At 39.4% G+C, this 25,011-nt stretch overlaps 1 protein-coding gene across 2 annotated transcripts; it reads left to right on the top strand.

Annotated features, from left to right (window-relative positions):
- Positions 1 to 1,444: 1,444 nt before the first annotated feature.
- On the top strand, positions 1,445 to 23,466 carry wipf2a (WAS/WASL interacting protein family, member 2a). 2 transcript variants are annotated; one of them, XM_044028776.1, is made up of 8 exons: positions 1,445 to 1,935; positions 9,373 to 9,519; positions 10,062 to 10,194; positions 11,579 to 11,698; positions 13,589 to 14,257; positions 18,283 to 18,528; positions 19,609 to 19,710; positions 20,672 to 23,466. In XM_044028776.1, the coding sequence occupies exons 2-8, from the start codon at positions 9,457 to 9,459 to the stop codon at positions 20,713 to 20,715; spliced, it is 1,377 nt and encodes a 458-aa protein (XP_043884711.1). In that variant the 5' UTR covers positions 1,445 to 1,935; positions 9,373 to 9,456; the 3' UTR covers positions 20,716 to 23,466. The 2 variants fall into 2 exon arrangements, with proteins under 2 accessions (XP_043884711.1, XP_043884712.1); XM_044028777.1 differs by lacking the exon at positions 1,445 to 1,935 and adding an exon at positions 2,054 to 2,116.
- Positions 23,467 to 25,011: the final 1,545 nt, after the last annotated feature.

Raw genomic sequence — 25,011 nt, 5'->3', positions numbered from 1 at the left:
TTCTGTCGCTTGGAGAAAAGTATGCATACCCAAGCTAGGAGATGCTATAACATAATAATGAGATACAATTTCAAAATAATTACTTAGTACTTATGAAATGACACTAAGTCTTAATTATGAGATGCCAAGATGTGGAAACGGGCTTCCATGTGATTCAAAGTATTCAATTCATGTCTCCAAATGTATATTTAAAAATCATAAAGTGAAAATTCTGACAAAATTACAAATTGCTATCTCAAAACGATGACGTAGTAGTACTGCATCTCAGAATTGTGGTGTGCCTTTAATTTTTCAATGAAATTTGTTCCAAAGGTCACCTATGAAAGAAACAGACCAATGCAGCATAAGACAGTTTGTAGAGCACATTTCAACAGCAAGACAATTGACAAAACAAGGTGCTTTAGATAAAATATTAAGATCATCATGACAAATTGCAAAAGTGACATATTTAAATTAACAGAAATTAATAAACAGTGCAGTCTCTAAATAAAGAAACAAATTATATTATAATATAAAAAGCAGCCAGCATTCGTAACTAAATGAATAATTGAAGAAAAAACTGCTTCTTAGTATTATTTTGTCACATATATTTCACAAACTGGTAGAGTGAAATTAGATTAAGATGGAGCAAGAGATAAGGTGACTCTAATTATTATTTCATTTATTTTTTCTTTAATTTTTTATGTACACTAAACATTCCTCAGCTCCATTCCGATCACATACCCTGGTATATAGAGTAGAACAGTATTTCTGATTTTCCTCCAAGTACCACCAGAGGACGCTCATGTACCACTGGTGGTATGTGTACCATAGTTTGAGATACATGGCTATATTGGAACAGGGATTAATAGAGCAAAGAGTTATGTGCAGTGACACATGATTATTGCACAATAGTAACAACTGAGTTGACATCCAACTGTCCATTCCAAGCCATCATTAAATATTATGTATACTTCATGTGGAGGATAATACAGTAGAACAGGAATGGATGTTCTTCAAAGCAATTTGAGGACCACTCAAAGCTGCCTCAAACTACAGTTTTTGCCATTCATCCATTGACCAAAATTTTCGCACCACTCATGTTTCATATCAATTCACACGCTGCCCTCAGGAGCAACGTGGGGTTAAGTGCCTTGCCAAAGGACACGTCAGCATATTGACGAGCGCAGCCAGGAATCAAACTCACAACCTTCGAGTTGAAAGATGACTGCCACTGAGCTACCGTCGCCCCTAAATGAACACAGTGCTTTCAGATTATTGTACACTGTCAGACTAATTGTCTGACTCAACCCAAAGTCGGGTTTAGGTTGAACACTTGCTTATTAGACATGCATGTTTTGTCTCATTGCGACCTCGCAGGCGGAGTTACGGGGAAGGGATTCTTCTGGTGTGGTGGAATTTCCAGCTGCACCTGAACGCGGCGCTGATCTGCCTCCATTTTGTGTCGCTCGGCTATTTCCGTGTTTCCGAGCAGGGGCCGATGAATCTGTGTCAGCAGCAGGGAGTATGGCTCTGCTCGCAGGTCAGGAGTGCGGCTAAACTTTTTTTCGTAGCACAACGTAACTATTGACAGTGTCTCAGAAACGCATTTAACATTCGGTTTTATACGGCGTGGTGTCTCAAAGACATCTTGTAAGTCGAGTCGGAGAGCACAGACCCTGACAGCTGCGAAGTAAACAGCTAAAGGCTAACGGCCAACTAGCTCCAGTGTGACCGCCGCTAGCTGGTAAACCTTCGACGGCGGGCTAACGTTAGCCGGCTAACCCTTGTTTTTGGTGGCGTTAAGTTACATCACCGCCACTTGCCATCAGTACCCTCCCTCCTGACTTAATTTTTGTCAACCTGCTCCGATCACTGGACACTAATTCGACTCTTTCCATGCATGTTGTTTTGGGGAACAACTTCTCTCCCATACCTCCTGTTCTTCGAGCCAGGGTGAGTTACATGTCAGCCCGCTGAAGCTAACTTTACCCCGCACAAGTTGAAGCTAGCACCAGGTGTGTTTGTTTGAGTGGGTGTTTACCTGGGAGCGGCTGAAGCAACTGCACAACCTGTACAGGCCTGATCGATCCTGTTTCTGAGCTTCGTGTCGGCCTGTTTGTCAGTTTCCATACAGGTACAACGTCTAATAACGATCATAAATGTTCAGTAATCATAAAGTTTTTTTTTCAATGCGGTGCAAAGAATCCGGAACATTTTCATTGTGGAGGAAAAACAACATATAGTCGATATTCCATAAAAAGATTGGCTATTGATTTAGAAATCGCTTAATTATCTATTAATTGCTTGCAATAGCCAAGGCAGAGTTACACAATTACAGAAAAGTCAAAATTGATGATGTTGATAATGAAAGCTGCATGATGTGGAGCTGTGGTTATTTTTGACAGATATTGCAATTGCAATATGATCCACAATTTGTACAATATTGCAAATACATGCAAAACATTTGTGATTATTGTGCAGCCCTGGTGAGAAATGCTTGCTATGAATTTAGTACAAATTAAGCTTTCATCTTTACATTCAAAATCTTAAAACATTCCACTTAATCCCATGTGTCATAAAGAAAATCACCATATGAGTGTGTTGAGTCTATGAAAGCAATAACTATTTGTCTTAAATCACATTTATGTCTAACAAATAGACCAGAAAAATTCAGAAAATAGTACAACAATCAATCGAATAACTGCCTTTACATTTTGTTGATAATAATAGTAATTGTTTCAGTTGTTTCAGTCTTATCATCAAAGTAGCATATTTGTGCATGTCAGGCTGTTGGTCAATGTAATTTTAGATGTTACCATTTTATATATCAAAGCATCATCAGTTTAACAAGTAATAACAATCATTCTGTGATGCAGCCTTGTTTTTCTCTTTTGGTGCAATAAATATTTAGCTCGGGTAGGTTAATATCATCTTTGAATCTTAAGAGTTTTTGTTTTTTGTGGTTAAAGCATGAATATTTGCTTGTCCCATCTGACGACATAGTTACACACACATACACACTCAGGATCCGGCCTGAAGTTCAGTGCATTTCCCTAACTATAGAAGTGTCCAACTTCCTCATACACCACAATTTGTCTTCCTCTGTGAAGCTGTCATTAGTAAATGTGGTGAAACTTATTTTTATGAACACCAGTTTACAAACCATTTGTGTGAACAGCTAAATGAATACCAAACCTCAGCAGTCATGACCAACTAAGACCCTCACTGCTGCTACTTTGATCTTGAATGGAAGTGTCATGTTATAGGAGTCAGACCTGTAGCTTTTATCTCTGTGTGTTATCTCTCTCTGCTTTTCTTTTTGTTTTTGGTATAAAATTCATTCATAACAATGCAAAGGACAAGAAATATTCCTCAGGCTTCTCATTTTAAAGAAGAGAGAGCTGAAGAGAGACTAATAAAGACATTTGTGTTAATATGGTACCTATTCATAATGTAAATATATACAGCTTCTAGTATGTCCTCTTAATATGTGCTACTGAAATTATTGTCTTTCATATAAAATAACACACTTGTTTGCTGTTGACAAGTGAAATTAGGGAGCTTGTTTTGTCCCCCATACATTGATTTATTGTTTCTATCCAGGATAATATGCCCTTGTTTTAATTAGTAGTTTAGTTTTTTTGGAAGAAATGGGAAAAGAATAGACACCCATAAACACTAAAAACACTTAAAATGTTGCCAAAAAGCCATTATTTTAAACCTGATGATCCCCATATAATTTCTGTGGATTGCTTAATAGTTGTGGAGACAATTTTGTTTTTTAAACAAACTAATCCCTAGGCTCTGAATCCTAAATTGCTAATGGCTGTGCCAGCAGTATGTGAATGTTTTAAAGTTAAAGATATAATTAAAAAATGGAGTGATTCGAAGTTAGGATTTACCTTTGAACGAGCTGTTCCGTTTTCTGACTGGTATGGATTATGGGGGCTTTTGCCAGATATATTATTTTGTGGTTTTAATATCAAACCCTCATGACGAAGAAGTTTAGTTTGATACTTTGCGGTTAAACCATGAACTTCATTATAAGTAATTAAACTCTGGTTTTAGTAACTTAGTGGAAAGTAGATAAAAGTGAATGATGTCACTGTTTGAAGTGTAATAACTAAGGATGGGTAATTAGTCCAATAATAAGCACTGTTACTGAAACTCTACTCTCACTTGAGTCCTCGTGTCTGCCGTTTCTGTTCTTGTGTGCCTCCTTTTTACGCAACGTCACTGACTGGTGAGCTCGCTCAGTGAGATTCCTTTGGTTTCCCTCTGCAAAAACCTGCCTCAACATTCAGCTGAGCAGCCTGAGTGGTGGAGGGTGAGGGCGGGGTGAGCAGGCAGCACTGACTCCATGAGCCAACAATGAGACAGCTAACTGGTTTGGGGAGATCCAGTGACTTGAGTCAGCCATTGTCTGCAGAGACTTCACATTAAGAGCAGTTTCATGTACAGGTGTATCATTGACACATTTCATATGAATGAGCTTTAGTTGCTGGTTTTTTTGTGGAAATAAGAATCTTGACAGACATGTGAGAGAAGTCACAACTTTCAAGACGAGAGGCTATGACATTTTATCAATCAAAATTTACAAAGAAGCCAAAATCCAGATTCAACGGACCAGGTTGTGCTTCTCAGCCTTTGACTGGTCAGTACTGGTGAGTTTGTGCCTCAAATTACTGTTCTTGCCTGTCAACGTAGAGACTAAAGAGTAAATTGTCTAAATGAGTCAATATGAAAAAGACAAAACAATGTTTTACTGGTCTTAACGTAGACAAGGGACATGTTACAGCAGCTGTATCCCTCAGGCTCCAGTAAACGGCACAAGCTAAGCTACACATGACATGACATAGCATGCCCCCATATAACCTACGGAGCACAGTTCACCTTCCACTAATCAGACCAGTGTTCTAAATGGTTGTAAAGATTTGTGATCCCTACAAACTTTTATGTTTACAAGTCAAAGGTCATGACTTTGGATGTTTTTTTTGTTTTGTTCCTTTACGCTGTAAAATCCAGATTTTAAAGAATAAAACAAACTCACAGTAAAACCTTTCAATTTGGAACAATGGGGCAAGAAAATGTTTTCATAGCTTACATCCATACTACTTTTTCCATGTTTTTAAACAAAAACAATCTACCGCACTTGCTACATGTGACCATTAATTTACACTGCATGAAAGTAGATTTTTCTCCTCTGCTGTTTGCTTAGTGTCATAAAGTACTACTTACAAAGGTATAAAATTAAACATTTACTCACTGATTTGAAAGTCTTTTCTGTCAAGGACTTCTTGCAAATCTGACACAGTTTGAACCTGTGCATTGGTCCCTACCTACTTGGCAAGATTTAAAATCACAGGAAGAAGTAAAGAAATTAAAGAAACACTCTTTCCAACACACTGTTCAATAGCCACTGTGCCTGTCCAGCCACTAGTGCAGTCACAGTTGTTTCTGTCTGCACTGATCTAACCACAAGGTGGGGTCACATCCCATCAGGGGGCTTAGTTCATGCAATATTTATACCAAATATTCATAGTATTAATCTTTCTGAGTCTCTTGATTTGATTCCTTTGGTCACAACTTGATTAAAAATAGGTTTCCAATTCAAAACAATTTCTGGTTCAAATAAACTTTTGAATGAGAATTGATTCAGTACAATTTGAAGGTCCTCTCTGCTGTTGTGTGTTAAGAAAAGTTCTGTCATGAAATCACAATGAAATGTTTAGGATTGGGTAGCTTTTGTATTTGGAAAAAGAAAATGTAAACACAAGCAAATCCAAGAACTAGTGGGGTAACAGTATCACATTTATCACATGTCCAGTCAGTGGATTTCCTGATTTGATTCGCTAAACCAGTACCGTAAAGTCTAGACTGGTCAAAATAGAAGCGCCCCGTCAAAATTTAAAATACTTAAATAATTTATTGACTGTCGTCCAGGTCCATATAGGACGGCGTCTGGGTCCGGAACTCTGCTTTAATGGCTCAACAACATGCAAGACTTGGCAATTGGCAATTATGTCATCCAGGAAAACTAGGAAATGTGATTAAGTTCCGCTCTGCAGTAGCATGGTTAGCACTGAACATATACACGCTTGTACTGCAAATTTCTGCATGTTTTTAATACATGTACCATTGCACGCCAAAAGAAAACATGTTACTAATCTTGCAAAAGTATCCTGGGTATAATCTGAAAGGAATGTTATTTAAAAAACATTTTGAATCTATTTTAGAATCTTGGAGGTTGAGAATCACAATTTTGAATTTATTTATTTTTTCTTATTTTTGACACCTAGGGCTTTTTGAATGAAGTCAATGTTGTTAGTATGGCTACATCAGGGATTTAAAGCTGAGATTCAAAACACTCAGCAACAGCTTCCCTCTATGAAAGAATGTCTCCTTCAGAGCAAAGTGAGAACAGCCAGGGAGCAGAGTGGAGCTTGTTGGCATTATGGTCATCACCTTGATTTTTCTTTAACATACCACACGTGAAAAGAATGCTCTGACTCATTACGACCTCGGCTCCTCGCTTTAGTTCAGTATTTGTCCCAGAAATAGTGAATTTCTCACACGGTGATGATTTCAATGACATAATTTTTGTGAGAACGTCCATTACATATTTATTTAAAATTACAGTTGTGTGACATTGAATTACTAAAGCCCCTTTAGGTCCTAGTTTGACTTGCCTTGGCACGGTTTAGGTTGTCTATTACAATAGAATCATTAGAATCAGTTAATTTAAAAATATTTGTTCAGTAATTCCTCCATGACCAGAGCACAGACTCCGTCTGACACAGTCACTGGACTGAAACACAGCGGCAGAGTTTGTGATGCCACTCGCCAGTCGCAATCGCAATCAGCAGTGCTGTCGCTAAATACACCAGACTCCTCTGTTATAAATATTGAAATTTTAGACATTTTCCCTGGTAATTTTTGCAGAGTAACCAACGTTTTTAGGATTAAGTCTTTCTAACTGATCTACATTTCGGCATTGGCCACTGATTGGACAGAGTGCCATCACAGGAAGAGGAGAGCAGGTTCTTAAAAAAAGGTACCAGGTACTGTGCTAGTGGAAATGCAAAATAACCGTGCCGAGGTAATTCGAGTCACGCTAGTGGAAACATGATAAGGTTAAAATCTGTGTGAATAGTAGTGCTGGGTGGTATGACCAAAAATGTATAGCACAGTATTTTGCTTGAGTAAGTGCTCCAGTGTGAGAGAGAGGTGCATGTGTGTTGGTATTTAGTGAGTGGTCAAGCGGTGTATCTGTTAACATGTGTGAATTGTGCATTCCTGCAATTACTACCATGGTTACTTCAGCTAAAGGGTGCAGCATGTTTTCATGTACAGGTTTATACAGGTATACATTACAATGTTTACTATCACAGACATGAATGAAGACGGAATGAAGAAAGCTGGGGCGACTTAGGAAATTGATTCTTGGATGATTCAAACATGGACAACCCTAAGATTATTCACAAATGTCCAGATTCTGATCATTTAAATGTTAAATAATGTAAAATAAACGGTATGAAAAGGCGGAACTCCGAGTGCAGCATGCTGCTACCCGGACACTTTATGGGGAGCACATAATCAGTTAATCAGTCTTTTGAGAGTAGTTTATGCTAGAAAATATTTGTGACGGCCCATGTGGCCGGTAACATTTCAAAATTCCGGCCATGCATATTTAATCCCGCCCACACAGTCCAAACGGAAATGGCACAAAATGTAAACAATCTTCTTTTTTTGCCGTTTTCAAAAAGTTCCATAAAGACGGCATTGTTTTAGAAAATATAAAATATGTCAGGACTGTAAGTTGTGCTGTAACAGTGCACCATAAAACAGAAGACTTTGTAAACATTAGATCTAATAACAGAAACAGAGACAGAATGAACTGAGCCAGGGGAAAGAAAGGGAAATAATGTCTGCTTGTCTAACTTTACGCTTCGTTCCGTTTCCGTGTGCGTATTTAGCGACTTACAGACCCCTAGTGATTTTGTTTTTTTAATTTTTGAAAAAGCGACTAGCGACAATTCGGCTGCCCGAGTGAGATCCAGATTTTGTTTATTCAAGTAAAAATAGGTTTTGTTTTCTCCTTCGTTTATTTCACGATTCAACACTTTTTCCACGCAAGAGATAAGCGACTCCTTTAAATTAAGGAATCGCTTATCTCTTGCGTTAACTTCGACGCAGCTCGGCCCAGTCACAATTCTGCGTTTATGTCCGTTTGTGTCAGTGTTTCATTGAAGTTAAGTGTTCAGCTGCTTTTGTGAAATCAAAATTGTCCAAGTCTTTGTGATAACTTGCAATCCTCATCGACCTTGTCACTTTTTCCTTGGTGAGCCGGCTTCTTTGAGCTGTTTTGATTCAGTTCGGGAGGGAATCCGCGTCGTACACTATGGTGGGGATCTTCCCCAGCTTCACCCCAATCAGGGTAGATTTCCCCAAAACCTCTTGGCCTTGGTCTCAGAGACATCTGTTTGGCTCTAGATCATCCTGATTAGTTCATCATCAAGCTGATGCTTGTGTCACTCGGAGCTGTTTGACTGTCACACTGCATCGGTCACATGATGACACAGGAAACTCTTTACAAGATAAAATAACAAATACATTTTAAAGAAATTATTTTATTTCTTTTCCACTGGACATTTTGGCCGGTGACAATATTTTTTGCTGGCCAAATTCACGTGGCATATACCAGCTAACGTAAGCCCTGGCTGTGATACAGCAACGCTATTTCACTGACACAGCGATCCCGACACTCGACAATGAAACCAAAACAGATTCACGGCCTTACTGGTGAAAGAGGGTAGGATAGAAATTACATGTAATGCTTGGACATCTGTAGCCACCGAATCTTACGTCAGTATAACTGCACACTTTATTGCCGATGACTGGAGGTAATGAAAATGTATTAAACTTTAGTTTAAATTCAAAAAACTGATTGAAAGTGCATAAATCAATTCAAGATGCATCGATAATCGTTGTATAATAGAAACATGGCCCCTGAATCATAATCAAACCGTGAGGCACTTAAAGAGTCCAACTTCGACTTATCCTAAAGGGAACAGACCAACTCATTACACAAGAAGATGATAATGATGAAAGTATGCGACAGTGATTGCTAACGCTAGTGAGAGGTGTGATTATGACATCACCGTTTTCCCCAACGCAAGGGTGGCGTTATGAGATTTTCCCACTCTGGGACCCGTTTCAGGGCATTTTAGGTCTCCCGAAATGCCGTTTGGATAAACTTTAGCAGATTCCCTTCTACTCGTTTTTATGTAGACAGCCCCTTAACTCCCAGATACTCCAAGGTCTCTTTTTTTGAAATGCTCACTGACTTCTCCACTCTCATCTAACTTAAAATTCCCTCATTGTTTCCAGGTGTCGGTGTGTGTGTCAACCCACCTGAGACGGTGAAATCAGCCCACTTTATTCCACAATAAGAGGTGCCAACAGAGGGACAGGATGCCTATTCCTCCCCCTCCCCCTCCTCCCCCTGGACCCCCACCCCCACCCACCTTCAATCAGGTCAGTGACGGGACTCATCTGGCAGGAAAAGTGATGGAAAATGTCCAAAGTGACATTTGTATTCTCATAGACTGTTTTCAGACCTACACTGAAGTCTGGATATTTTCTTGAAATTTTCCAGAGGGGTTGTATGTGAGAATGTACATTTCCGCTCAGTTCAATCCAGACCTCTACTGTAACCCCATCCTGACAGCCCCTGGTCACATTTCAGGAAAATGTTCGGACTTCATGCATGTGTGAAATGTGTTTTTTCAGAACAGTTACTTATGCTTGCATTTATTGTGTTCTTATCCAACAATTATAAGAGAACTGTAATCATGGGTTTTAAAGACTGGAGTAAAAACCTATAGCTCTGACAGGATGATAAGTTATCAAAAGCTTTCTGATAAACCTGCCACTGACTAACTCACGTGACTCATTAATAATCCTCAGATCTTTGAAGTGTCTCACTATTTTCTGCATATTTTCCATGTTGTTCACTTCTGACTGGGGGAAATGTTGGTGCAATTACAGGTTTTTCTTTTTCTTTTTAATCATAACAGGCAAACACAACTCCTCCTAAACTGAACTCCTCCGAAGCGAAAGGCAGAGGGGCACTGCTGTCAGACATCTGCAAAGGCGCCAGGCTGAAGAAAGTCACTGGGGTCAATGACCGGAGTGCTCCTGTTATAGAGAGTGAGTTACAGCAAGTACATCTTTACACAAACACTCTAATCACAGACAACCTAGCTCTGTTTCATTACACAAACCAAATATCAGTAAAGTTTGTCACTTGATTTATTTTGTCTTTACTGAATAAAGATACAGTTAGTAATTATTATACTAATAATCACTCACTCATCTTCTACGACTTTATCCTCCACATGAGGGTGGTGGGGGGCACTGGTCATACTAATAATCTCTACAATAAAATAATAAGAAAACACCACAGAGGGAACACTAGTTTTTCTATTTTCACTTTTTGTATTTAAATTTAAATTTAGCAGCAGACTAAATAGTCTTTCATCAGTTTATTTGCCATATTTCTTCCACAGCATTTCTTTTAATGGATTTGGAAGCTGTTGCACTTTGTCGTACACATATGAAATACAAAGGAGAACATAGTCTGGGTCAAATTTGTTCAACAGCATGAACATATCTGGGATTTCAGGCAGGTGGTGGAGTCTGCAGGTACAGACTCCAGAGCTTGTGCTGCTTCTCCACACATGAAACTTAAATTTGCAGATATTTGATGAGGGAGCTGGCAGTAAAAATTCCAAGAGTGACACTGGAGGATATTAGCATCCCAGTAGGACAAAAAGAAATATGCAGACTTAAGTGCTGCTACTACAGATGTCTGTGTGATGCAAACCAAATCAGCAGCACCAAAAACTAAATCTGCAAGTGGAACCAGAACACACAGAGTGTTCTGGTTCGCATAAATTATATCATGGAAAGGAGGAACGAAGTTGTCTGACTGGACAAAGTTTCAGCTCAAACCAAACGTTTGACCAAAATTCCCTATAAGGCAAATGCAGAATTTCTCCTTTTCAAGCAGATAAGATTGAAAACTGTTTCTATCCTGTGTCCAGAATGGATCCAGGCTGGCTTTAGTTTCTATTCATTGTCAGTTTTTGGTAATACTGCCAAACAATCTCCAAACACAAGAGTGTGATGAAGACAGGGACAGTAAATGCCAGCTCAAGAGAGAGGTGGGACTATGATTCTGTGACTGTTTCAGGTCTCCCAAAACTCAGTTTCTGTGTGGATGAAATGATTTAAAAATATATCATTTAAAAACATTTTTTTTTTTAAAACCTATGCAGATTCACATACACTCAAATTTGATACATTTTGAAAACTACGCTTAGCAAATATTTTTAATAATTTAAGTTTGGGGAAGGGGTTGCTAACACTTTCTTCTGAGGGATGAAGACAGTCAGAAGCAAGAATTTTACCCCTTGTATTAAATAATTTGTTAACTTTAATGAATATTATAGCTTTATTATCTCTCCTTGTCTGTTTGTTACTGGTTGTTGTTGTAATTTTTATCATAACATAATAATTTTTTCCCCAACAGAATCAGGAGGAGGAGGAGGAGGAGGAGGAGGAGGGGGTGGTGGAGGTTTTGGAGGCGGAGCTCCAATGGGAATGGGGGGACTATTTCAAGGTGGTGTGCCAAAGTTACGCCCAGTTGGAGGTAAAAATCCAGTAAAACATCATTTTTAACTCTGACCTAAGTAGTAAACATAATTTTATTATGAAGATTAATGGTTAATGTATTGACAGGAATATATTTGATACCTTTGTACAGCAACCATGGTATCATGTAACATGGTAACATATGCTTATGACAAGTTTCATAAAATGAATGAATGGTCTGCAGTCTAAAGGGCATTGTACACCAAAAAAATTTCCTTTTAATTTATTTTCGTTTGTTTATATTAATTTACAGAATTTCACTGAGCAATGTTGCATCCTTCATGTGACATTAAGAATATTAAAATTAACAAATGCACATAGCCATGAATGTTTACGAACAAGCAATACCGTTTTCAAATCTTCAAATTGCCTGACAGACAACCCAAAGTCCATCTTGAAACAGGGAAGTGGTCAATTTTATTTTACGCGGAGAAATTATCACTGAATTCTGATTCCACCTTTTGCTTTTGTGTCACAATTTTTTCTCTGGTCCATATAGTTTGAGTTGTTGCATTGTGCTTACAGTGAATAGTGAAGATGTCTCAGCATTCACCTCTGAGTTATTTAACAATTTTTAGTGGTGCAGATGACTTTGTTTCAGATAGAGAATTTTGTTTTCTACATTGATTTATTTTGCTCAATGCAGAAAACCTATATTTATATCTGCTTTGACATGAGTAGGTGTGTGGAAAATGAATGCATTGCGATTCAGACGTGGACGATTCTGAATCGATTCGCAAATGTCCAAATTCCGATTATGTAAAAGTTAAATAATGTAAAATAGACGGTACTTCGAGGTGCAGCATGCCATTACCCGGACATTACAAAGAACAAAGAATAACAAAGAAACATGGAGCCGAGATACAGCGGCGCTATTTCACTGACATGGTGATCCCGACACTCAACAACGGAACCAAAACAGAAGTCACCACCTTACGGGTGAAAGCGAGTAGGATAGAAATGACATATGATGCTTGGACATCTGTTGCCACTGCATCATCCGTCACTATTATTTTCTTGTCTTAATTATGATTCAAGATATTACTGCTTTACAATGCAGTTGTAACTTTCCAGTTTATACATTTTATTTAATTTAATAATTGAAAATGAGTTAAACTCATCAAGTTAAACACTTGCTTATACATCGCACTTATGACCAGCACTTATATATAGTTTAGCTTACTTGAAGCTCTTACTTACTTCTAGCTCTTGTTTGTACCCAAATGTTTAAATGCACTTATTGTAAGTCGCTTTGGATAAGTATCTGCTAAATGACATGTAATGTAATGTAATGTTAAACTCATCATACAAATGCACTGTTAAAAGTAGCAGTAGGTAAGTGGTGAGTGATCACACTATCACTCACCAAAAACTGATTGAAAACTATCAAAAAACTGATTGAAAGTTCAATTAAATTTAAGTAATTGTGGCTCCAGGATCATAATCAAATTGTGAAGCACCTGAAGATTCCCACCCCTAGACATGAGCAGGCAAAATATTATGTTAATTTTATTACAGAAGTGACTAACTAAAACATATGTATATCGGTTATCGGCTCAAGCACTCCTGATATATCGGCATAACGGATATGGGTAAAAAGTCCAATACCTTGCAACCCTTGTTTCAGGGTTGTGGTACTGAACTGCAACAAATATGTGTTCCTAATATAGTGACTCTTGAGAATTGTCTACATAAATGTTGATTTTTGGAATGTTAGAAATTCTGTTCACCCCACCTTTAACTGGCATCTTATAGGTCAAATAATTTATTCATTGATTTAGAAAATGATCAACAGATTGATGAATGATAAAAATAGAATAGCTTCCGTTCTGTGTCTTGTTTTTTTTTTTTCCTGAAATGTACTGAACCTCTCCTCTGCCCTACTCAGATGGTTCATCAGGAGGTTCAGTAGGCAGATCTGCACTGAGGCCTCCAGGGTCCCGTCCTGCGGCCCCTCGTCCTCCAACAGGTCGCTCCTCCTCTCCCTCCCCAACCAACAAGCACTCTCCATCGGAGCATCATCACTCCCACCGCCCCTCTCTCCCTGACATCTCCCATGTCTCCAGCAGCAGCTCATCCACTGGCAGCGGAATGAAGCACAGTACCTCTGCCCCGCCCCCTCCTCCACCCTTCAACAGGGGGGGCCGCAACAATGCTCCACCCACTCCTAATCTGAAAGCACCTTCTTCATCCTCCTCTCACAGTAGAGAGAAGCCCCTCCCCCCGACACCCAACAGAGGCCCCACACCGCCCAGCTCTGTGAAGCCACCTTCCTCCAGCAGACCGCCAACGGGGGGCTCCTCTGCTCCTCCACCGCCCCCGCCATACAGACCACACACATCAGTTGGCATGTCCAATGGGCCGTCCCATGTAGATGGTGGCGGTGCTCCCGAGCTGCCACAGAGGCACAACTCCCTGCACAAAAAGCACACATCAGGAGGCGGCACCCATGGACGCAGCCACGCTCCTCCTCCTCCCCCTCTCTCTTCATCGCCATCCTCTCAGCAGGGCGCCAGACCTCCACCACCTGCCAGAGAGCCGCCAGGCCGCAGAGCAGGTACATGACACAACACTAGATTGTGACACCACACCAGATTGTGTCGATGGCTGCAGCTTACAGTCATTATTATCCTTTAGGGTTGCAAAGTTTGTGCCTTTTTCTTAACTGATAGTAGTAAGGGTTAATAAAGAAGAGTCGGTTAACCATTAACAAGAAGAATAAACAGTTAATTTAATGGTAAAATGGTTAATGGTTCATGTAATCCCAAACAGTAACAATAGCTACTGCTTTGCAGTTAATATGCGCTAGACTGAGTTTGCATGGTCACTGCTGGTTTGACTGCTGTGCATTCACACTGTCACAGATCCAACCAACAAACCAACCTGTAGACTGAGCCGAACAGCTGACTGACACGGCAGCAATTCATTTTGTCTTTGTTAATGAGTACAATATCAATGCTGTCAATTGATAGCAGGCTAGGGTGAAAAGAAGCCGTTACGTTTGTTATGATGTGCAACTGTGCATGGAACTGCGATCATCTCCCTTGAGAAAGCTTCTGGTATGGTGAACATATTCTCAACATGTCAACTCTGCACAGCACTGTGACCACTTTTTACCTTCTCAAAAAGTGGTCACAGTGATGTGACATGGTGAGAATATGTAAACATTGTGGTACACTTGGTTTGTAAAATGCTCACTCAAACATCAAACCATTACAGTAATGGATACAGTAATGTAACCTTCTCAAAAAGCAGCTATTTTGTGTTCAAGATAATACCAGTGTGTTAAAAAATGTGAATAAAGCACAAAATCCTTATAATAATTTTTATTTCGATGCATTGGGAACACTGCAAATTATATTCTAAATCAAAACATGAAGAAAAATGTATAACTTTTTTAACTACTTTACAGAAAATAAAAATCGGCTGTTCAAAAAAATAATTCAGCATTTTTTTCTTAACAGAAGTTTTTATTGTATAAACTGAAAAATCTGTAGGATTTAGCATTCCTGTGAATCCCTTAACTAATATTTAGTTGTATAACCTCTGTTTCTGAGAACTGCTTCACATCTGTGTTGCATGGAGTCGACCAACTTTTTGCAGGTATTCCAGCCAAGGATGATTTGACAACATTCCACAATTCCTCTGCATTTCTTGGTTTTGCCTCAGAAACAGCATTCTTGATGTCACCCCACAAGTTTTCTATCAGATTAAGGTCCGGAGATTGGGCTGGCCAAATCTGAGCAAAGTGGGTCATGTAAGAATTGCATGACCCACTTCGCGTAGCATAGTGACTCTCGTAAGAGACTTTGACATTAATTAGAAGAAGTGAGGATGTAACAGCATAGCAACTTCAGTGAACCAATTCAGAACTGGCCATTGAGATTGATACAGTGGTGCTTACATCAATGAGGTTTTTTTTTACAAACCAAGTGTAATGTTTGAAACATTGACATATTCTCACCAATTTTTGAGAAGGTAAAACGTTGTCACAGTGCTGTGCAGAGTTGACATGTTGAGAATATGCCACCGCAATGTTTTAAACATTGGCATATTCTCACCATTTTTTGGAGTAAAAAGTTGTCACAGTGCTCCCCACCACTTTTTGAGAAGGTAAAATGAGGTCGCAGTGCTGTGAACAGTTGTCATGTTGGGAATATTCTCACCATATTTTGAGGTAAAAAGTGTTCACAGTGCTGTGCATAGTTGACATATTGAGAATATTCTCACCATTTTTTGAGGTAAAAAGTGTTCACAGTGCTCTGCAGAGTTGACATGTTGAGAATATGCCACCGCAATGTTTGAAACATTGCGGTGGCATATTCTCACGATCTTTTGGAGTAAAAAGTTGTCACAGTGCTCCCCACCACTTTTTGAGAAGGTAAAATGAGGTCACAGTGCTGTGAACAGTTGTCATGTTGGGAATATTCTCACCATATTTTGAGGTAAAAAGTGTTCACAGTGCTGTGCAGAGTTGACATTGAGAATATTCTCACCATTTTTTGAGGTAAAAAGTGTTCACAGTGCTCTGCAGAGTTGACATGTTGAGAATATGCCACCGCAATGTTTGAAACATTGCGGTGGCATATTCTCACGATCTTTTGGAGTAAAAAGTTGTCACAGTGCTCCCCACCACTTTTTGAGAAGGTAAAAAGAGGTCACAGTGCTGTGCAGAGTTGTCATGTTGAGAATATGTCACCACAATGTTTCACTTACACTTTGTAAAATGCTCACTCACCCTAGATTGTTAAACCTGTGATTTGAGCTCCTGAGGACACATATTTTTTTTTTTCTACTTCTGCCTCAATCAACAGTTTCAACTGTGGCCTCTGTCTTTGAGCTTAATTTACATGAACTTGCAAGCATTAGATCTCCAATTTCTGTGTTCTGTGAGGTAAAAATGTGTGAATAAGGAAGTGAGTCATTTGAAAAGTTATAAACTTTGGGTGTCTAATCTGGCAAGAAAAGGCAAGAAAAAAAACATGTATACATTCAGACTGAACATTCAGCAATCATTTCAGTCCATGATGATAGAGTGAGTTTTCTGCAGGCATTCTGTGCTTCTCAGCACAGGAAGAGCACAGTCACCTGTATGTAAGGTACTGTCCATGTAAAATTAACTTCTGCAAACCCATTAAAAAAAATCCTGAACCGTCCCTTCAGGATTCTGTAGTTTTATGCGTCTGTGATGTTTCTACACCTGCTTTTGTGTTAGGACAAATGATTTTTCTGCTCTGCTTCACAACACAAACAGCATATAGTTTGTTGTCATTTGTGTTTTGACAAATAAATAAATATGGGATGATATAAGATGCCTGCACTTAGAAAATGCCCCAGTTTGGCAGAAATCATGTTGGGTGAAACAGATAAAGTGACCATTTTTGTTTCCGCCTCAGAGCAGATTTATGGTTCACTGGAAACATATTCATGGAGTGAATAGAAAATACAGGAAGGCACTTGTTAGCTGAAGCTTTGTGTTGTGATTGGACAATAGAGTGGTTAGCCACAAGGCTTCCTGGTTTCTCTACATTCCAGAAACCGTGGAATATTCCAGCATTCTGCTTCCCTTTCACCATCCCTGCTTTTTTACTCACAAAATGTGTGATGCTCCATTTGTAATTGTCCATCTGCTCTTTTAATTCTTGATATTTGTAGAGCAAAATGACGAGTTAGTGGTGCTGCACATAGGTGTCATTATGTCTTCCTTCCTCTCCCTTTCAAGCTTGGATTATATACTCTGTAGTGTGTCTGGCCTGGAGTGTGTTTACTCTAGGAATGATGTGATCTATACTGGTGCTTTGTGACCTTGGAGCAATATTAAAGTAATACAGGGAAGAAGGCACACATAGGCTGTTTAAAACACACAGACTAACTATATAAGTTAATTTCGCTGTTGTAATTCTAATAACCACAGTATGCTTAATCAGACATATCTTGTAAACTTCCTTTGTATCCAGAAGTTTCTCTGCAAGCTGCTTGGCAATTTGTACATTGACTTGTGTTAATTAGCATAATTACCTATGCAATCAGTGGAGCTTTGCACCGTGGGGCTTTTAATGAGCATAAACAAGGCTTTATAGCACTCTTTCCTGTGTGGGTGTGGCTACACAGACACTAAACAAAGCACACACACAAATGTAGTGACCAGAAGTTCAGTAAGTTGAGCTGCTGGCATTAAGTGCAATAAATACTTCCCTAACTAAACATGAACAAACATCTGGACATGTTTGCCCTGTTCAGTGGCTGCTTCCTCTAGTCTCACATTTGTTTTCTTGTACTTCAGCAAATTGCCTTAGCATTGTGGTTGAAGTTCATCCCCTGCTGGTATAAAACATTCTATTTGTATATTATATTGATTGGTTAAATTAATTAACAATCATCATTAATGTCCATATTTCTCAATTATAATAACCGCGATCATCTTATTCATGTGTACATACCCATAATTTTCTCAGTGTTTAGCCTGTGTTGATTTTTGTCCTCCAGCCGATCAGTTTGTTGTCATAGAAAAATTAAAATCAACTCTGTGCAGATGTGAAGTGTGTAATATTTATTGTTTGTGTATTTGTCTTCTCCACGCAGCTCCTCAGGTGCCCCCTGCTGGGTCTCGAAATGGAGGTCGAGACGCGCCACCGCCGCCTCCCCCGTACCGCATCAACAGCTCTGGGAACTCTGAGTCCCAAAGCCGAGGGGGGAAACCGCCCCCTCCTCCCTCCTCCCACTCCTCCATCTCATCCTCCTCCTCCCGCACCCCAGCTGGACCCCCTCCACCTCCCCCGCCCATCAGGAACGGCCACTCCATCATCTCCTCTTCCAAGTCCATCATAGGTAAAGTGGAATGGACTGCTCTTTTACCTATGAATGTCATCAATACTTTGTGTTATTGCTCAACGGGGCTTTTGGAATATAGTGTCATTAACTAAAAAGTATATGTGCGACCATCCACTGTCCCTTCTGATATCTTTGATTCAGCTCATTGTTTTTCCACAGCTTCACAGGAAGTCACTCCATAGAATTTTAGGAACATGTCCACACTTCAGTGCAGTAGTTACAGGCGCATAAACAAGAGCATAACAGATAACTGCAAACTCCAGCAGCTTTGTTGTTTTTAACTTGCCTGGCAGTGACTGACGGTTGCACTCATGTATGAGCAAACTGTCAATGGGTTTAAATTGTACAACATGTGTATGTGATGCTCAAACATGTCTTGGATAAACCTGGTGTCACAGACCTTTTTACACTGCAGATACTTGCAGACCTGCCAACCTCTATGCATTTTGCATAGCAGATATGCATTTTGACATTAAACTACGATGTGTCACTTCAAACTACGCGAAAGGGAATAATGGCACTCTGTTCATCTGTTTACGTGCAGCAGCCCACAGGCTACAGTCTCACTTTAGCAACTTTAGCCTGCTGGAAAAAGACAACTTTGACCAACCATTGCACTCGTTTCCATCCCAGCGTCGAACACAAGTGGAGAGCCGGAGAGATGTCAAATCGTGACGAAATCGTTTTTATTTATTGATAGTCTTGCTGATTTTCCACGGGAAGATGGCACTGAACACCGTTCCAACGCTAAATGGACCGGGTTTGAGAATGTGAAATTGTGAAGTGTGTTCATTTTACAGTCAAAGATTAACGTTAATGACATGACCGTTTTAACGACACAGCTCAAGAAATGTAGCGCTGATAAGATGGTCCTTTATTAGTCCCACAATGAGGACATTTTAAGAAGTGAGAGCTGCTGAAACAGTGTGCGTCTCTGATTTAGAGTTTCCAAAGTGTAGCACAGGATTGTTTTATAGAAACAGATCAGGAGCAGTTTCATGCAAGTGGAACAGAAATAATACTATAGAAAAAACATGGGGATGGTGTGATATATATACGTGTGTCCCTTTTTCTCAGATGATTTTGAATCCAAGTTCAACTTCCACCCGATTGAAGATCTTCCACCTCCAGAGGAATACAGGCATTTCAACAAGGTTTACCCCAGCAAGAACAACAAGGGTACGGAACAGCTAAACTCTAGCTTTCAATTTAACATACTTTTCACTAAATGTAACACTTGGTACGTTTCCATGCAAGTGCAATGTAAGTCACTTTGCCTTTCAGTTGGACGGCTGTCCTTGTTTTTGTCCCAGCACACAAGATTATTATTGGTTTATTTATTATAAACCATTATTATTTATTTATTTATGTTTTTACCGGCCTCAATTGCTCCCTTTTTTTTATTGCTGTTGTCTTCTTCTCCCGTGTACCAGCTTTTTCTGTATTCCTACAGGGTAGGAACTGTAATGCAAGCACAAAACCTAAGTCTGACTGAAGGAAGCCATGCAGTAATAACTCACCCCATAATCACATTATCCTGCTGTGGTAGTCCACATTCCCAAGAAATTTGATTTAGTACAGTTAAGTTACTTTTAAGTCCATGGGTCACGTTTGGCTCACTAGGCTTATTAAATTGAATTATTAAATTAAATTAAATTAAATTAAATTAAATTAAATTAAATTTTATTTTATTATTGTTATTTATAATACATAATTAAATTAAGACAATTATATAACTAATCATATTTAAATATACAAAAATAAATCCAATATATCATTGTTTATGCTCATTCCATAGTAACTTTACTAATGACAGGGCCTATTGGCTGTTCTACTGAGTAGCTGCATATATGCATCCCTTTGATGGAGAGGTCTTTATTCCAGCACTGGTAACAACTGTCTACACTGCAAAGCAACTCCGAAAAGGTGGAAAGAGTCAACAAGAGATTTTGACTATAAATGCGGTAAAACATGTCCATATGAGCCTGTTATGTTTGTTATGGCAGAGGAAGTTGTTTAATTACTACGATCTGACTTCTGGTGTCCTGTGGAAATGACTTACCACTTCTTAAACAACGCATAGCTCTCTATTGGTCAGTCTGACCTTGAGTGACCTCTGTCCTTGTTTTTTTTCCCTCAGCCATGATGAGAGGAGCTCCTCCAGCACCACCAGTTGGGAGGTGAACCAGCCTCGGCTCAGGAAATGAACTCTCAGTCAGCCGCCTCGGCAAACAGTTGGGAGGAAGTGATGAAGACCCAATTGAAACCACACACTATGACACAACCGCACACACACGTATATATAGTAACACTAAACCAACAGCTGGAAGCACAGTGGCCAAAACACGAAACACTACCACATCGCGCAGGGTTTTTACACGTCACTGCGATCACTTTCTCACATTGCACGATTGAATAAAAACCACTCGGCGGCGAGAAGCCGACGACCTCCGTGACTGCATCCAGTCAACGTCTCCTCTGCCGACTGGACGCAGAAACCTCTGTCCTCAAACATATCAGGACCAAACCGCGGACACTTCCACACCTGTGCATTCCACCTTTTTTAAAATACATATTCATGATGATAATGGTGATTTTTTTTTTTTTCATTACTCTGAATAACACTTTATTTTTAATATTTTACTTTGGTGTCAGCATTAATTTGTGTTGAGAGAAGAAAAAAATGTCACCGTACAAACGGGTGAAATTGAACCTGTCATCCCACAGAACTGATGATGCCACAACTGTGGGTGTGAGTGTCATTTTTAATGTTAGTTTTTGTCAAAGTCATTCCAGCAGTGCCAGGTGAGGGTGTGTTTGAATCATCTCTCAGTCTTGTTGTGCCAAAAGTGGGTGGAGTCAAAGTGCAGAGTGAGGAATGTCCTTTTTTTATGTATACAGCTATATTTTTTTCTCTCTTTGATCTTAAAGTGGAAACATGGTCGAGGCTTTTCAGACAGGAGCCATTTCCTGCTCCTCTTTTTCTTCCCCTCGACGATGTTTTTATATTTCTATCCTCACACAGTGTTGCATGGCAGGTGGACTGCTCAACTAAAACACTGTGCACAATGCTCATTTATGCACTTCACACATCAGGATTTAGTTCATGTTGATGTGACAAAACAAAAAAAAAAGAGTAATTCCTGATTTGTTTTACGGCACGGCATGATTCCACTATTTCATGTTTGAAAATGAAATCAGAACCTTGAGTACTTGCCAGCACTGGTATCAGTCTGATTCTGTCTTTTTACCATCTTTTTGAAAACCATCAAGCTGCTCAAGTGGTAGTTCTGGTGTTTGGAGTGAGGTTGTATGAAGTTCTGACACAGTTGTGACTGCTCTGTGGCCGCTCACTGAAAACATGGCTGTCAGTGGGGACACAAGAAAAATAACACTTAAGCCAAAAGACTCCTAATATAAGCTAAACTATCTCCCGGTGTAGAATCCACATTTTGTTGGTCACTCCCTCCTGTACCAAAGTCCATAGAGAAAATCACTGTTTTTAGCTCATGGGGACACAGGAGCTGCTGCTCATCTGCTGCCTTTTTGAACAAAGGATTCCAAACACCAAAATCACACATTAGAACTTGGTGACGGAGGCATCAATGGATCAACATCTCCTCTGTGTTGTGTTGAGAGAAAAAGCAGCAAACACATTTACGTGATAAAGTCGACTTGTTGGTGGAGATGAGCCTTTTATTAAGTAGCCACATGTTCCTGAGGGCAGCCATGTTTTCAGTGAAAGCAGTCATCTGTGTCATACGGAGGTTTTAGGTACACGGGCCTCTCACTGCACAGTCATCAACTTACACATCCATACTTCAAAAAACCTGGAATAGTCCACACAGCTTCCATGGTCACTGCAGTGTGGGAGACTGCTGCCCTCTCTGGTCACACGGCAGCGTTGTGCTAACTGGGGCATTTTTGTAATATTTCTGGTTTATGGATCATATCTGATTTTTTTTCTGATATGTGATCGTGTGATTTTGACGAGCATCAGACTGACACTGCGTGGGATCAGCTGAGCCTGAGGTTGTTGGATTAACTTTAGCCAACATCTTTCTCCAAATACTCTACAGCCCAACGCTGAATTATGAGGATATTTAACTGGACTGCCATGTGACGCTTTTAGCATATAAGGGATCATTTATCACTTTTCTGCAGATTTTTATTTATCTTCACTCTGTGGTGAATTCATTGGTTTTCCTTTGCTGCTGGTGGGAATATTAAAGACTGTGTGTTGGTGAATTGCTATGCAGTTTGTACAGATTGTAGCTGGTAGCAGCTAACCAAAAAAAAAAGAAAGAAAAAGGAACACTTAAGTGCCAGATAACCGTTAAAGCAGGTGGAGGTTCTTTACTATACTTATTTCAATATACTAACTCCATCTTCAGGTCTGTGATACAGCGCCTCCTGCTGGTCTTTGCCTTACACTAATCTGTTGTCACTCTCATAGGTACTGGTGCTTTATTTGTGGGGGGGTTTTGTTGATGTTTTTAGAGGTAAGATGATGGCAAGATTAAATAAGACATGAGTCTCTTTGAAAATGCAATAAATATTGTATATTTACGTAATGGAATATGATAATCATAGTTGTTGATCTATTTTATTTTGTAAAAAGGCTGTAAAATAGGAAAGAGAGCTGGTTAAGATGACGAATCATGTTCCAGCAGAGGGAGCTGGGAGGACGTGTGACACTTTGCAGTGAACAGTGGGGAAAAAACCCAGTTGGCAGTGAAACTGGTGAATGTGGCGAGTGATGGATGATGTACAGCGATGACTACAACACCTCCTGTCCCGGGTTTAATGCTCACTTGGACATTTTCTTACTTTGTTCATGCTAAAAAGTGGTCATTTCATGTTAATCAACATCTGTTTTTATTCTTTGAAATCATTTGAAATAAATGTATTCCTGTTGGGGAAAAGGGAAATTGATGGAGCTGTTGTTCTCTTTTATTTGTGTTTAAGAGTGTGTGATGTTTATGCTGACAGTAATGTTCTGATATTAGCCACATAAGGACATTCCTCCTCAGGACTCTGAAATGTAAACCAGATAAACTACATGCTCTTTATTTAGTTTTGAATCTCTTTTTTAATCTGTAAATGACTCTGAGAAGTTGCACACAGCTTTGCTCCTTTGAAAACGTGTGACCTCAGTTCTACAATTGTTAAGGTAAAAGATTTGATGATGACTAAAATATTTCATGTTTACAAATACAAAGTTCTGTTGAACCACAGTCAACAGGGTCATTTGATTTGATTCATTTCAGTTAGCCTGCATATATTTCAGGGCAGGGAAATATGGAATACTTTTTGGTGGATATTTTCCCATGCATGTGAGACATGGTGGCACAATTATGATTGTGATGATTGTCTACAGGTGCCACCAGACACTGAAGACCATCCCTGCAGTAAGATTTCTTGCATCTTTCCTCTCAAAGACTTGGCTAGTCTAAGCATTTCTTTCACACATCGTCAACATCTCTCAATGATGCTTATCTGTGTGTCCATTTAGGGCAGTGATGTTACTGTGGACAAACAAGATGACACGTGCAAATGATCAGGGAAAGAAAATTATTATTCAAAGTACTTGAATGTACATGTATTCAGTGTTGCATATTTATGCATTGTATAATTTCATTTTAGGAAAAGGCCCAAAAAGCCAAGCAGCAACGATGTCAGCCCAGTTGTCTGTTAATTCATGTCATTACTCAGGATGAAGGCATGCTGCAATACCTTAAAGTGAGTGACAATGGCATTTTGTGGTGTTTGTGGGTTTATATAAGAATACCCACACTAAAAACCTATATATTTATAGAAAATCAACAGAGGCAACATTGTCTCTCTGGGCCAAGAAGGACGACAGGGTCGACCAGGTGATGCACTTCTTGTCTGGAGTCCTTGAAAGTCCACAGACAGATAAGAAGTCTGCATCCAGTGGCTTTCATCATGGATGAACTTTTGCCAGAGGTGAGATATCAGACACTGACTACATGTTTTATATGACTGAATCTTTTGTAAGTCGCTTTGGATAAAAGCGTCTGCTAAATGACATGTAATGTAATGTAATGTAATGTAATATGTCTCCTTTTAACACATGGTCACTGTCCAACACAATCTTAAATCTTAATCATTTGCAGCTGTACTCTCCATCTCCCTGGACAAAGACAAACAGATGTGTTTGACTCATGAGGTAAACTGGATAGTTTAGGAAACTGTTAATCCAATTTCACCACCGTTTATATCCCATAATGTATGTGAGTGTCATTAATGACTAAATTATATCATTTTGTCTTGTCAGCAAGATAAGGGGAGCTGCTTCAGAGCCACATGTCCAAACTGTAAAGCTTTGCAGTGAAATTCAGAAAAGAGAGAGAGAGAGAGAGACTTTGTCAGGCGCCTGTAATCCCTGTCACCCTTTTTTGGAAATAGTTAATTGATGTCTGCTTGTAGTGGTTAATTCCTGTCTTTTGTTTACCA

The sequence above is a fragment of the Solea senegalensis genome, linkage group LG6, assembly GCF_019176455.1.
Source record: "Solea senegalensis isolate Sse05_10M linkage group LG6, IFAPA_SoseM_1, whole genome shotgun sequence".
Taxonomy (NCBI): domain Eukaryota; kingdom Metazoa; phylum Chordata; class Actinopteri; order Pleuronectiformes; family Soleidae; genus Solea; species Solea senegalensis.
This window is presented reverse-complemented; position numbering and strand designations above follow the sequence as displayed.